Genomic DNA, 15,455 nt, shown 5'->3' with positions numbered 1-15,455 from the left:
GGGAGAGTAAGAACAGCATTTACTCTCTTTTGCTATTTATTTGAATTAAACAGCTGCTGTTCGAGCTGTTCGATGCTGCAAATTTCTGCTGGGAAAAAACCTCCAGTAGAAATTTGCAAGCTCTCAATTGTGCTCGCTCTCACGCACTTTTCTGCTGGAAACAAAGTACGCAAACGACTTCCAGTAGCAATTTGTACAAATTTGCAGAAATTTTTGAGTACGTGACACATTGAGATCATCAGAGATCTTGGGCACTATGTAAACGGCAATCTCATGGCAGCCGGTTGTACGTATCGGCTTGGCTCGATGAAGTTTTTCATCGGCAAGGGCTGCCGCCTCAGTGTACAACACACTGCTAGAACAACGATAACTATGTAGACGGGCCATAGGCTCGATATGGGGAATCAATTCGAGGATAGTCCACTGGCTCTACAGGAGCGTTATTAGACCAATACTTACTTAGGCCTCAGTAGTTTGATGGACTGCGTTGGAGAAAAAGTACAACGTGAAGAGAACATGTTGACTTGCAATGGGCGGAACGATGAGGACCACGCCCACTAGGCCACTGGAGGTAATACGGATTAAGTGTGAGGCAGCCACTGGGGCTATGAGATTTAAGGCGAAAGGAGAATGGGTAGGGAATAGGAACAGGTCACACCAGGGCCGATAGTAAACCTAGTAGGAATGGAAGCGGTTTCCGAACGGATACCTGCGACGACCCTTGAGGTCGAGTGGGATGCACTGCTGCCAGCGGCACAGTCTTGGATTGACGGAACCCTGGTATTGTCATCTGGAAGTTCATGCTACACAGATCGATCAAAGCTAGAAGACAGAAAGAGCCTGGGGATCTTCATTGAGAACCCAGCGACTGATATCTGTTTTCGACTGCCTGACCATAATGCGTTCCTGCAGGCGGAGATGCGAGCGATCACGGAATGCGTGAGGTGGTGTTGTGTTAAGGCGAGGACGTCGAGTGTGAACATCTTTCAAACATTAAACTTTCAACTCTCTAACAATCTGAGGACTATAACTTTTAAACTACTGAATCGATCTATGTAAAATAGAAAGCCTTACAAGATCTAAAGAAAATGTTCTTGCTTCAACTTCGCCCTGCGTCCGTTTTCAAAATACAGTTAAACTGTTATTAAATTGAGGTATTCAATTGGAAAGGTCGAACAAAATAGAACAAAACAAATTTTCATAATTTTGCCCCTCTTTTATTTAAAGTGTTTTCCCAACAACTTTTTGAACTATATACCGGAGATTGTTAAAACATCTTCATCAAACAAGTGTCAAGTACGATCTGCGTTTGTGCAACGTTGTGCTGTCATATTTGAAACCAACTGCCTAGAAGAGGAGGAAGGGAGTGTTGCGTAGAGAGTCGAGTGATGGACACGTTTGCTTTGTCATCGTGAAATTCATTTATTTTAGTTTTATTATTTTAATCTTAAATAAACGACATTCACTGTTTTCAAGTATTATTGGAATTTACGTTTGATCATTTGTGCGAAGCCTTATCCCACTCACATTATCTTGTGACATAAGTAAAAAAGGAATTCAGTTCATCCGAGCCGAACTTTGGACACTTAACACTATAAATATACTACCTACCCAGTTTTCGTTGAAATTGGTTGAAAATGGATATTTTATCAACCCATAGCACTTGTATACACATATATTCCCGTTGATGATGAGGAGTCTAATACATTTAACTGTTCGAAATTTCATCAGTATTGTGTAATAAATGAGCTGATGAGCTGGGGTCATGACCATAAATCGGAAGATCAGCCTATAAGGCAGCTATATCCAAATATGTTATGATCTGGACAGTATTCAGCACGGTGGTCCGGGGGCTTAATACAACTCATTGTTGTAAATTTCAGCGAAATCGGATAAAAACTTTGCATTTAAAATGCTAAATACGGTTTATCGGTATATATATATATATATATATATATATATATATATATATATATATTATAAGGGTGCTATAGAAAGCAATAGTCCGATATAACATATAAGGGAACTTACTACTCTCTGAGTGTTCTTTATGCCATTTTTAAATTCGAAAAATCGAAAAGTACATAACTTTAGTTTCATCCATCAAAATCTCATTACAAAACTAACATTTTTTGACCTCATCGTGCTTCAACGCAGTTACAATAGAAAAAGCTATGTCAAATCGCTTCAAATCAATGAATCGGACCAAGCCGGCATTAATCGATTCAGAACTATACATTTATGGAATAAATGAAGTTTTAACTTTCTATGTCAAAAAACTTGTGTGCTGAAGCTGAATAAAGCTGGAAAAGGTTCCTAGACACCTATCGTGTACAGTAGGGTTAATATGAAAATTATGTGTAGAAATAGCACGCACATGTAATTTCAAAAATATCAACTCTGAAAGTTGTACACATCGTGTGGAGTAAGGAAAAAACACATGCTTATATTCCGGCACGGAAAAGCTGTGAGCACCACACATGCTGGAAGATTGATGCCCGATCTGCGTGGTGTTGTCATTGCTGTCACGAGAAGCTTAGCTGCGAGCTATCGGGCGCGATCAAAGGTTACGGATAGTGGAATGCTCCATACGGAGTAGCTGAAGCGGCAGTTGCGGACAATCAGCGGTATCAAGCGGAAAGTCTCAGTGAGAGGCAGGTCGGGACCGGCTCTTGCACAAATACTGAGTGCTTATGATGCTCGATATGAAAAGGCGGGTTATTGACGCCTTTAAATAACCAATGGCCACCTTGTTCCCGCGGCGATCGATCCTTTTAGCCTGGATGACCTTACTCAACTACAGGAGCTTGCTGGCTACAACAATAGAATATTGTAGAATGAGCGTTGCCCGATCGTCTTTTTTAATCGTTCAGTCTTTGTGTTTTACGATTTGAATGTCGGACTGCATGTGTTGTTGGCGAGCAAGCACCACTCAGCCGATTGTCTTATGCTGGCAAACCACCTCTGCTAGCTAAAGCAGACAATAGGCACAACAAATAATGTTAAGTGGCAAAAACACTTGGATACAGTACGCTGTTTCTTACACTTGCTTTTTATTTATGCATGATTTATTTTTGTTTTAGCGCCATCTTTTTCCATTTTAAATTTCATAGAGATATCTCTGAAAGACTTACTTCCGTTTTTTCTTTACCCAAGCAATTACAAAGCTGGCACATTAATCTCAACGCACATTTCAAGACCTCGTGCGTAGTGCTTAAAATGCATCGACAATCATTTTACGCACATAGGCAAAAACACTTCAAATACCTCATACCGTTCGAAACACATCGATATTTTCGTATCCACCATATGAGATTCAACTATACCCATGTACTTAGTTTGAACTGAACTAAATCTTGATAAAGCCCATGTAGACAGATCTAGCGATTTACCGCTTTTTGCCCGATTTCACTAAGATTAGGCATTGTGAATTAAACTAGAACCGATCCAAGCACATCAGATCATATTTGGATATAGCGGTCTATTCCCGAATAAACTTCCAACAAATGCCCGATTGTGGACGTAAGGTTGCTATGCAGATACCAGACTATGCCCTTACAGTTCCCAGACCTGAAACTAAGCCGACATATATGTATGTGATGTTATGTGTTAACCATCTAATTTCTGCCAATATTTGGGGTGCTCGATGCAGAATCGATATTAAACTGTTCGAATGTGTAATCGACCCAACCTTCCTGTGCAAGCCGGAAACGGAATTGTCCATAACGATCACCGCTATTGAAATCCACACTTAAAACTCAGGATTCATAAACGGAGATAATACCCAAACTCAATGCTAACCTGGTAAATAGAATGGGCCCAATCCTTAAAAAAATGGATATATTAACTCAAGGCGCAATGACTGGTCATTGTTGGGCTTTCGCGTCTAACAGATACGGACACTTAGGTGTGGACACAATACCAGACATGAACCAACTTCGGGGCATGACATGCCCAAAAATTAAAGATTTTGTAAGTGGCGCGGAATTTCTAACTTAGATTTTGTTTTTCGAGGTTACTTTTTTAGTATTTGAGCGCACAACAAGCCGATTACTGGCCTAGGTGTATGTCCATAGTGGCATGGGGCGGATTAATATCCGCACCCTCTTTTCAACCTAACCCAAAGCACAAAAAATTTTATGTTAATTTTGGCCAAACACCCAAGTTAACTCCGAAGACGAAAGTCCATAACGCCAAGGTGATTATCTGTATTTGGTGAGAACGGAAAGGTATTTTGTGTTATAAGCCGTTGAAATTGTTTCAAACAAACAATCAATAAAAAGCGACCAGAACACCATTATAAACCATTATCTCTTCTTATGACAACAGCCGGACGCATGGTTCAAGATTGCCCAAGAACTATTTGGAAAACAGTGAATGAGAAGTTTTGGCTCATACGTTTTATAACCCAAACCTTGACTCTTCCGAATACCATTTGTTTCGATGGATGCCCAGTGCCCGTACAGGATAACGCTTCGGTTTAGAACAGGGTATTAGAAATTGACTTGATTCATTCTTTTCCGCAAAACCTGGGCACTACTTATGGGCTGGGCACAAGGAATAAGATGGGATAATGATGTACAAAACTTTGAAAATGTATCAATTCATCTTCATCATCATCATCATCACCATCGATAATAAATCACAATTGTATGTATAGTTTTCCCGAAAATTTTTGTTGTTAATTTTTTTTTTATTGGTTCTGTCTTTGAGGTGTTAGGAGGAAAATATTTGTTCATATAAAAGAGATGTTTTTTCCACCGAGTTTTCATTATATATCCACTGCACTACATGGAAATTTTAATTTATTGCATTTATTTCAATATCATTGAATTATTGAAAACCTGTCGAGGCCCGGGCATACTTTGGGACTCTTAAAGAGATTTGTTAGTCCGTTCTTTTATTTTGATCTTTAAAATCTTTTCGTGATTTTTCCAGCTCGAGATCGTATTCAATAGCATAGCAAAGAATTTATAAAGGTTGAGCAAGTGTGTGTTTTTATTCAAAACACTTTGACTGGTTGGTGGATCATGATTTCTGATACGTCATGTATCTTCATCAACACCTTTGTCAAATTGATTTAATTGCCCTACATTCCCAAAGACTTAGTTTGGCATTTCCCGACAACTTAATTAGCGCATTTATAAAGAATAAAATGGGCGCTTTGTATTGAATATATACAAAATGTTCCGTTCTGGTATTAATAAACAATTATTAGCCTACATTTTAAAATGAAAATAATATATTTTAGGGTTTGAAAAGTGATTGTGTGTTGAAAAAAGCAACGACAATTCAATAACACACCGCCAAGAGAAATTACAACATCGTTTTCAGTTCAACCTAAACCCCAAACAATGCCTATCTCAAGTTGCAATAATTCTGTTTCCAGTGTACATATACGGAAAACTGAGTACATAAAAGAGGAGAATATAATTTAATTTCGAATTTAATTTTTGATGGGAATATAGGGCTCGTTTAGTACAGGCAGCACAATTTGAAGTGCGACAAGTATTTTGGTTCAAGTTTATTTTGCGTAATAACTCTTTCCCAGCTTCCAAAACATTGACATTTCTTATAGCGCAAATTTTTGTTCCCGAGAAAATAGAGTCGGCTCTTGTTTAACTATCAATGTTTTCAACAAAATTGTTTATGTGTCAAAATATTGCAAACAAGAGAAGATTTTATATAATGTATATATTTCAGTAAATGGGAAAAACTCGCTCATACGAAATTGAAATTGACTTGTACGAAAACTCTATTACACAATATTACATTGTATGTATTATACATTCTTAGGGATACAAAGGTAAAATATGAAAAGTACTAAACGAACGAAGTTTACTTTGTGATTGGCACAACAACGAGTCAAATTGTAAAGAGAGTTGTGTTGCAAATTTGGCAAAGGCGTCTCAAAAACAATACAATCTCCGACATATAGGTCTATCTGCCAGAGAGCAGGTGATTTTTTTTTTTTTTTAACAAAAAGGGAACTGTACAATCTTAGTTCTGAATTTAAGTATACACCAGACATTTTGTAAATGTCAACACACACTGTCTGGTACCAACCATCTTTATTTATATAATAAACAAGAAGAAATATTTTAGATTATTAGTTATCGCAAAAGAAAAGGGGAGAAAAAAATCATAAACTTTCTTCTGGTCTCGTCTTGGAGAAGTCATAGTGAATTTGTGTGTGTTCACTCATCAATAAACAATTGAATGCATTTCTACAGAGATAGACGACTTGATCCCGGTTTTACGCGTATGTACCTTTCTCTATCTGATCGGTCAAAATGTTCACATTTTTTTTTTGTTTTTTTTTTTTTTTTTTTTTTTTGTTTGTTTTCATCATATAGGGGGGTAGTCTTGGGGTTAACGCTACTTTTTACATTTTTGTTTGCTTATGGTTATCAGAGTTGAAAATAAAGTAACGGGATTGGTTGTGGTGTTGGTGGTGGAGGTTGGGGGGGTGGGGGGGAGTTGTGTATTTTAGACATATGCATTTAATGTTTCCTTAATATAAGTTGAAATTGAAAGTATCTTATATCTTGTGGTTTATTTTGAATTTTTGTTATTTCTTCTGCAGTAGTACTAAATAGTAGTAGTGGTTGTGTGTAATGGTAAACGTAATAATTGTAAATTTGAAGTATATATATTTTTGTTTTCACTTTTCTTGATTTGATAATATGGGTGGTATTTTACCTTCTGAATAAACTGACGCAGCCGCTGCAGCAACGGCTGAAGCTGGTGTTCTCATGAAGTATTCTTTGTTTACACAATTCCGTAAAACATCTGGTATATTACCGACAATGGCTCGTCGTATTTCCGTAGCAGCCATTTCGCGCAACTCTGTAGCGGATGCATCACTGAAGAAGGCGGCATGTGGTGTACATATTAGGTTGGGAGCGTCTTTAAGGGCGCCCTATGTTCGAAAAAGAAAACAGAAACAAAAAACAAAAGCGAGGAAACAAAACAATGTTAATGATCAACTTTTAAAAGGCAAACAAAGGTTTTGTCAAACAAAAAAATTAATAGTATTGACTTTTTCACATGTTGAGGAAATTCTGTTAATCCGTTTTACATTGTGTTTCATCTTACTTGGAATACATTGAAGGGTTCATTCTCATGTACATCCAGTGCTGCGGCTCTTATTCTACCTTGTTTAAGAGCAAGTGCTAAAGTTTCGTCATCTACCAGACCGCCTCGTGCTGTGTTTACTAAAAATGCACCGGGCCTCATCTGGAAACGAAAAAAAAACATTAATTTAAAAAAAAAAACCATTGGCCATTGTTGTCTACCACCGACCTGTTTAATTGTGAACTCATTTATTAAATGATGATTATGTTCATTGAGTGTACAATGCAGCGAGACACAATCTGATTGGAATAGTAAATCTTGCAGAGTGTAAACGCGTGTTAGACCCAACGATTTATCAATACCATCTGGTAGGTATGGATCGTAGAATATTACGTTGAAGCCAAATGCTTTTGCCCTCAATGCAACTGCACTGCCAATGCGTCCCAGACCAACTAATCCTAATGTATCTCCACGAATTCTTGCACAGCCCTAAAAAAAAACAAAGCAAAAGAAAAAATGCATATGTAAATATAAATAATATATATAATATATTTTTATACCCTCCACCATAAGATGGGGGGTATACTAATTTCGTCATTCTGATTGTAACTACTCGAAATATTCGTCTGAGACCCCATAAAGTATATATATTTTTGATCGTCGTGAAATTTTATGTCGATCTAGCCATGTCCGTCCGTCTGTCCGTCCGTCCGTCCGTCTGTCTGTCGAAAGCACGCTAACTTCCGAAGGAGTAAAGCTAGCCGCTTGAAATTTTGCACAAATACTTCTTATTAGTGTAGGTCGGTTGGTATTGTAAATGGGCCATATCGGTCCATGTTTTGATATAGCTGCCATATAAACCGATCTTGGGTCTTGACTTCTTGAGCCTCTAGAGTGGGCAATTCTTATCCGATTGGAATGAAATTTTGCACGACGTGTTTTGTTATGATACCCAACAACTGTGCCAAGTATGGTTCAAATCGGTCCATAACCTGATATAGCTGCCATATAAACCGATCTTGGGTCTTGCCTTCTTGAGCATCTAGAGGGCGCAATTCTTATCCGATTTTAATGAATTTTGGCACGCAGTTTTTTGTTATGATATCCAACAACTGTGCCAAGTATGGTTCAAATCGGTCCATAACCTGATATAGCTGCCATATAAACCGAACTTGGGTCTTGACTTCTTGAGCTTCTAGAGGTCACAATTCCTATCTGATTTGGCTGAAATTTTGCATGACGTATTTTATTCTTACTTTCAACAACTGTGTCAAATAAGGTTCAAATCGGTTCATAACCTGATATAGCTGTCATATAAACCGATCTAGGATCTTGACTTCTTGAGCTTCTAGAGGTCACAATTCCTATCTGATTTGGCTGAAATTTTGCATGACGTATTTTATTCTTACTTTCAACAACTGTTTCAAATAAGGTTCAAATCGGTTCATAACCTAATATAGCTGTCATATAAACCGATCTTGGGTCTTGAAGAAGTCAGAGCCTCTAGAGAGCGCAATTCTTATCCGATTGGAATGAAATTTTGCACGACATGTTTTGTTATGATATCCAACAACTGTGCCAAGTATGATTCAATATAGCTGCCATATAAACCGATCTGGGATCTTGACTTCTTGAGCCTCTAGAGTGCGCAATTCTCATCCGATTTGCCTGAAATTTTGTACGACGTATTCTCTCATGACCATCAACATACGTGTTTATTATGGTCTGAATCGGTCTATAGCCCGATACAGCTCCCATATAAATCAATCTCTCTATTTTACTTCTTGGTCCCCAAAGGGCGCATATATATAATTTAATTGTGGTTCAAACCGGACCATATCTTGATATCGCTCTAATAGCAGAGCAAATCTTTTCTTATATCATTTTTTTGCCTAAGAAGAGATGCCGGGAAAGAACTCAACACATGCGATCCACGGTGGAGGGTATATAAGATTCGGCCCGGCCGAACTTAGCACGCTTTTACTTGTTTTTGTATAAAATCGTAGAGTGGTTTTTAGCTTGTTTAAACCGCCAAAAAACTCAGTCTGTTGTCATTAAGCATCTAATGTCCAATTCTCTTAAACTAAATAATGGTGTACCACAGGCTTCGATTTTGGGACCACTGTCTCTATGTACATACACAACCTACCGCCTCGGCCCACATACTCCTCTAGCATATATATGTTAATGATGTTCAGCTCTGAGTTTTCCCAAATCTGAAATACATCAAGGGTTTTTAAAAATCAATGAACATCTGGACATTATTTCTAACTGGGCTCATGCCAATTACCTTCATATTAACCCTAAAAAATCATCCAAACTGTCTCTTAATTTCAAACTTACAGGCACCGATCACATAATTGCAATTGTGTCTGTACCAGACACAATCGTTTACGCCAAAACACATACGTCTTCGTCTGGCTAAAACTTACCTACTGCCTGTGCTCGGCTATGAAAGTGAACTGTTTAGCAAATGTGACTAGACGACTGGAGAAGCTCACAATGCTATTGTAAGATACCTTCATGGTTTAAGTCGATTTGAAAGCTCTTCGCCATTTAAGAAAAGCCTATGCTGTATAAAGGAGGCCACCGTAGCGTAGAGGATAGCATGTCCGCCCATGACGCTGAACGCTTGGGTTCGAATTCTGGAGAGACCATCAGAAAAAATTTTCAGTGGTGGTTTTCCCCTCCTAATGCTGCCAACATTTATGAGGTACTATGCCATGTAAAAACTTCTCTCTAAAAAGGAATCGCACTGCGGCTCGCCGTTCGGACTCGGCTATAAAAAGGATATCCCTTATCATAGAGCTTAAACTAGAATCGGCCTCAATCCCATGGCAGCCCGTTGTACGTACCGGATTGACCCGATGAAGTCCTTCATCGGCAAGGGCTGCCGCCTCAGTGTACAACACACTGCTACAACAACAATCGGCCTACACTCATTGATATGTGATAGAATTGCTCAAGCTCATGTTCCTTAGTGGAATATTCTTAGCAAAATTTGCAATTTGCAATATACAATATGAAATTTAGCGATTTTCTTGGTTTAAAGAATTTGTTACTTATGCATAAAATAGTATATGAAAATGTCCGGAATATATGTTCCAAAAGCTACAATTCGGGAGAACAACTCACAGGATATTAGTAATGATGCCTCGACATCGCATGCTGATTTCAATCCGATTATGGAGCCCTTTACCATCGTCATTGGCAACGTGAATTCAATTAAAAAAGCTATCATAAAACTCTTCATGTTGATAAAGTCGTTAATAATCTTCATAATTGAGATTCCATTGCAGGATATTGTCTGGCATTAGACCATTGTTTAATGCTTTCAATAAGATTTTAAGTCCAGTATCAACCGCCGTGCGAAGAATAAAAAAGTTTTGCAGAAAGTGTTTGTGTTTGTTGCTATTGGCTTCGTTGGATAAGTTGGATTTGAATAAGGGAAGTAAGATTTGATATGTTTTCTATTGCGCTTATGGATCAAATTGTCTTAAAGAGACCTGTTCAAATTCAGATGTGTGCTTTACAACTTACTCTAGTTGAAATGGATGTAAAGCACCATGATCCATTTGACATCTCCCGCTGATGATTTTTCTTGGTCGAAAATGAAATCGCGATACGGGCAATAACACACTTTTGCTGACTTTTAAATGTCTTTTTGCTATACTATTCTTTGAATAGAAAGCATTAAACAATGTTCTAAAGCCGGACAGTATCCTGCCATGGAATCTCAAAAAGATTTTAAGACCGAAAAAGAAAGCGCAAACAGACAATCTTTATAATGGTAAAAACTGTTTGTTAATTTATTATATTATTATATATATTACATACGTTACTTTGTATACTAAACTTTGTTGAATTGTGTTAATTTTAATTGATATCTCAGATAATGTAATTAAAAGATCATTGTTATCTTGTTGTATTTGAAAACAAACAGATAAATATAAATTTAAGTTTTATTACAGCTATGACCTTATCAATTTTCTCATAACTGAGTTGACTGAGTTTCCCTCATTGTGCTGTTTCCAAATAATGCCCTAGTGTGGTTAAGTTATCCATAATCTTCTAAAATGTTTTTGGCGATATGAAGGAGTCTCGACATCTTGTGCAAGTATGTATTCGTGTCACAATCTATGCCTGTAAAACACTCGGATTTTGCGCTTATTGATGTTGGTTAAAAAAAAGCTGGCATTAAAGCTTTCAGCCCATTTCTGAAAACTCTCTGGGAATAAACTCCCAGGGAATTAATTTCCCCCTTCAATAAATTTCTCCCATTCCGATTGAATGGAAGAGAACAAATTTGGAAGAGGAATTTCGAATTTTCCAAAACAGCTGTTTTACTATATATTATTTTTCACATTTTTTTTTTTTTTTGGAAAAAAGAACATTAAATAGAAAAATTAACAAGAAGTTATAGAGGTTGCTAAAATGTTTACAAATATGTTTAGTGTTGCTTTTGTAATGTTTGTTTTCCTTTTTGTTGTTGAAGCCACATGTCTATATGTTAAAGTGGCGATCCTCTTATAGCTCCTATAGGTGAGCAAGCTCATTCCGGTCTTAAGGGCCGACCGGCGCGGGAACAGGATGGCCATTGGTTATTTAAACGCGCCAATAACTCGCCTTGTCATACAGAGCCTACGATTGACACTCAGTATTTATGCATGAGCCGGTGGCGCCCGGTCTCACACTTATTTACTTAAAAAAAATACTTTTTGTATTTAAATAGTGCACAATTATGGCCTACAGCTTGTCACGACATTTCTGTGTTGTGAAAATAACTTTCCGTCTTTATACAACAACCGTTGTCTAAAATGAGATGCTTCCAGAGTGGTCTGGCGGACAGATAAATAGATTAATTGTTGTCCCTGGTTGTATGCGTGGCACACATCCTGCACCTTATCATCTACAGGCGTATATCTATTTATATTTATCTCTTCGGTGAGTGGAGCTTCAGATACATCTATAGAAATTGTCTCGTTTGAGGTATTGTTCGATCTCTTTTGTTCTTGTATTTGTTCTGAATTTATTCTTTTATTTGCATTTTGTTTACCTTCTTTTCATTCATTTGCTGTTTCGATGGCTGAGTGAGTCTTACTTGAGTTTGGTTGTTGTGAGTATGCTACTTTCCTTCTCAAGTTGTTCTGTTGGAGGTGGTGTATGTGGAGGTGGCGATCCTCGTCAAGCTCCATAGGTGAACAAGCTTCTTACGAACGTTATGACCATTGGTCATTTGCAAATATTGCCCATGAACATTTCACTAAGGAACAGGGACAAACTTCTCACATATCAATGAGTGCAGTCCGATTAACATTTAAGCTCAATGATGAGGGGCCTTCTTTTTATAGCCGAGTCCGAACAGCGTTCCGCAGTCCGAAACTTCTTTGGAGAGAAGTTTTTTCATGGCACCTCATAAATGTTGCCAGCATTTGGAGGGGACAAACAACCGTTGAAAAGTTTTGTCTGATAGACGGACATGCTAGCCTCTACGCTACGATGGCCTGCCATTGGTCACTTAAAGGCGCCAATAACTCGCCTTGTCATATCGAGTATCATAGGCACTCAGTATTTAAGCAAGAGCGGGTTCCGGCCGGCCTCTCAGTGCTAGGCTCTCACTGAGACTCTACTTTCTTACAGCAGCCGGTTGTGCGTAACGGATTGACCCGATGGAAGTATTTCATCGGCAAGGGCTGTTGTAGCAGTGTATTGTACAACAACAACCTATCCACTTGTCCACTATTTCTATCGCTTGTATAAATTCCGAATGCAGTTGGGATAGAGTTGAAAAGTTATTGTAACGCGTATTCACCTTATTCAGAAATTTACTTAAAGACTTAAGGTGATGGAAAAAGGGACAGAGGATTGGGGCAGGTCTCCATCACATCACACCATCGCGGTGTGTCGTTACGGACAGTAAACTGGCTATCAGGGCAATAACAACCAGGATGGTAAGGTCACAAACAGTCGTGGAGTTTCATTACCCTCCTGATAAGGATGTCGCGATCCACATCACTTGAGTGACGGGCCATAGCGGGGGAATGGGAGGCAGGGCATGGGCAACGAATGCGCATGTAACACTGTAGAACAGCGAAACGGTCTGTAGGACGACAAAAATCCTATGGGGAGATCCGGATCGTGAGAAGACGAGGCTATTAATGGAAAGAAAGTAAAAAGGAGGTCAGATAGCTTTCGGTATCATAACAGGACATATAGGGCTGCGAGCTCACTTATGTAAAATCGGTGCTGCAAGTGTTAGCATGTGGGGAAGATGATGAGACGTTAGAACATTTCCTATGTCATTGCCTGGCTTTCGCTTCAAACAGACACCGGCACTTATCGGACATGAACAAACGTAGGGGCGTGGTATGGAAAACAATTGGGGATTTTGTAAGTGGCACGGAATTTCTGACTTCGATTTTGTTTTTCGAGGTTACTTCTAGTATCTAAAGGGCGCAAGCCGATTACTGGCAATATAGAGTGCAGTTAGGAAAGAGTGAATAGGTCTCATTACTGACTGGGTTCCATATATATGGCACACGATTCAGAGATGCCATCTTCAAGCCTTGAGTTGCTGTTTTAAGCCGCTACAAATGCACATCACTAGATATGAGCCCGGCACGGGATAGATGTTAGCTCCACACAGACTGGAATATTGAGGTCAAATCTGTGCGGTGTTCATTGCTGTCACGAGAAGCTTAACTGCGAGCTACCTGGCGCGTTCACAGGTTGCGGATAGTGGAATGCTCCAAAAGGAGTAGCTGCTATAGCAGTCGGGGACAATCAGCGGTATCGAGCGGTGAGTCTTAGTGAAAGGCCATGCGGCACCGGATCTTACACAAATACTTAGTGCCTATGATGCTCGATATGACAATGCGAGTTATTGTCGCGTTTAAATAACCAATGGCCACACTGTTCCCGCGGCGATCGATTTTTGGACTTCCACATGAAAATGTGGCTACAACTACAACAACAACCAGATATGGAGAAGTTCAGATGGCAACGAAAGGGGTGAGCTGCTTGTCGAATATATTATGAAATTGAAATCTGGCAATTTGTAATCAAGGGAATAAACCGACCTTTATTATCAGGAACAGGCAGGAGGTACTAGATATTGCCTTTGTATCGGAAGATATAAGCGCAAGAATATGCGATTGGGAAGTTTGGATGACCACAACTTCTCTGATCATCGGTATATTAGTTTTAGCCTTGGAGAAAATACTGCAGAAGTGGTCCTTCGGCTAAACAGAAGAAAGGCGGATTGCGATAAATTTCGGCACAAATTCTGCACGTCTATCCCTTCCAGACCAGAAAAGGAAGTGGCAACTGCGGAGGACATAGACATAATGGTCAAGTGGATAACGAAGGCCCTGAATGAGTCGCTTGTGTCAGCATGTTCTAGTGCCAAACCAAGGCGCAAACAGCGACCGCCATGGTGGACCCCAGAGCTGGTTGGTCTAAGGAAGGACTACAGATAACTCTTTAACAGGGCGAAAGCCGTAAGAGCACCACATGATTGGGACATCTATAAGGCTTAGCTAAGAAAATATAAGGGGGAGTTGAGCAAGATTTAGAACATCTGAGAGCTCTAGGCTAAATAAGATTCGTTTCTCGAGATATATTACGGTGGGGTATATGCAGAAGTCAGATAATGTAAGGACAATATCTAGTGAGGAAACAATAGAACCACTCGTTGATATACATTGGTCGCGTATGCTGAGTAGATGGTCGCGTATGCTGAGTAGATGGCAATAGTGGTTAGGGAAAAGTTTAACCGCCAGTGGGGAAGTTTCCCAAATCTACGTGCAACAGCGAAGTGGTCTAGGCGTAAATTAGTACAAGGAAGAAGTAGCTCTTTTCAGCAGTAGATACAATTTACATACAATGGCACCTGTATCTTTGGGAGGAGAGAATGTTCCATGTTCCGCACAGAAGGCGCAAAATACCTGAGTGTTTTGCTGGACAGGAAATTGAAATTCAATCCAACGTTTTGGAAAGAGCAAGAAAGGACACTCTTGCCCTAAACACCTGCAAGAGGGTCATTGTCACACGTTGGGGTGTTTCGACCGCTCGTCATGTACTGAATATATACTGCAGTTTTCAGACATATAATTCTATATGGCGTTGTGGTCTGATGGACGGCGCTTCAAAAGTCCACCTACTGTTCAATAGTCAACCGGATCCACTGCACTGAGGACGACACCACCTGATGCATTGAATTTAGTGCTACATCCAATGCCTCTGGACATTGTGGCTATAAAAATTGCAGCGTTAAGGGAGCTTTCTCTTTGGTCATGTGGCGGCTACGAACACTGTGTTATCCTTGATACAATGTACTATTTTCCAGGCAATGTGGATTACACGCTGTCTGAGCAGCT

The 15,455-nt window shown here is 39.2% G+C and overlaps 1 protein-coding gene across 5 annotated transcripts in view; it reads right to left on the bottom strand.

The window, feature by feature from the left end:
* Nucleotides 1–15,455, bottom strand: part of LOC106091965 (C-terminal-binding protein) — a 79,235-nt gene that overhangs the window by 20,758 nt on the left and 43,022 nt on the right. For all 5 annotated transcript variants that reach the window (XR_009396969.1, XM_013258689.2, XM_013258690.2 and 2 more), the window contains exons 4-6: nt 7,306–7,566; nt 7,099–7,239; nt 6,703–6,922 (exon numbers count right to left, since the gene is read on the bottom strand). Coding sequence is in view for 4 of the 5 variants with exons in the window: in XM_013258689.2 (XP_013114143.1) it covers nt 6,703–6,922; nt 7,099–7,239; nt 7,306–7,566 (622 nt within the window). In the remaining variant the exon portion in view is untranslated. The remainder of the gene's footprint in view (nt 1–6,702; nt 6,923–7,098; nt 7,240–7,305; nt 7,567–15,455) is intronic.

This window comes from Stomoxys calcitrans, chromosome 2, assembly GCF_963082655.1.
Source record: "Stomoxys calcitrans chromosome 2, idStoCalc2.1, whole genome shotgun sequence".
NCBI classification, from domain to species: domain Eukaryota; kingdom Metazoa; phylum Arthropoda; class Insecta; order Diptera; family Muscidae; genus Stomoxys; species Stomoxys calcitrans.
Note: the sequence above shows the minus strand (reverse complement) of the source record. Positions and strands in the feature narration are given on the sequence as shown.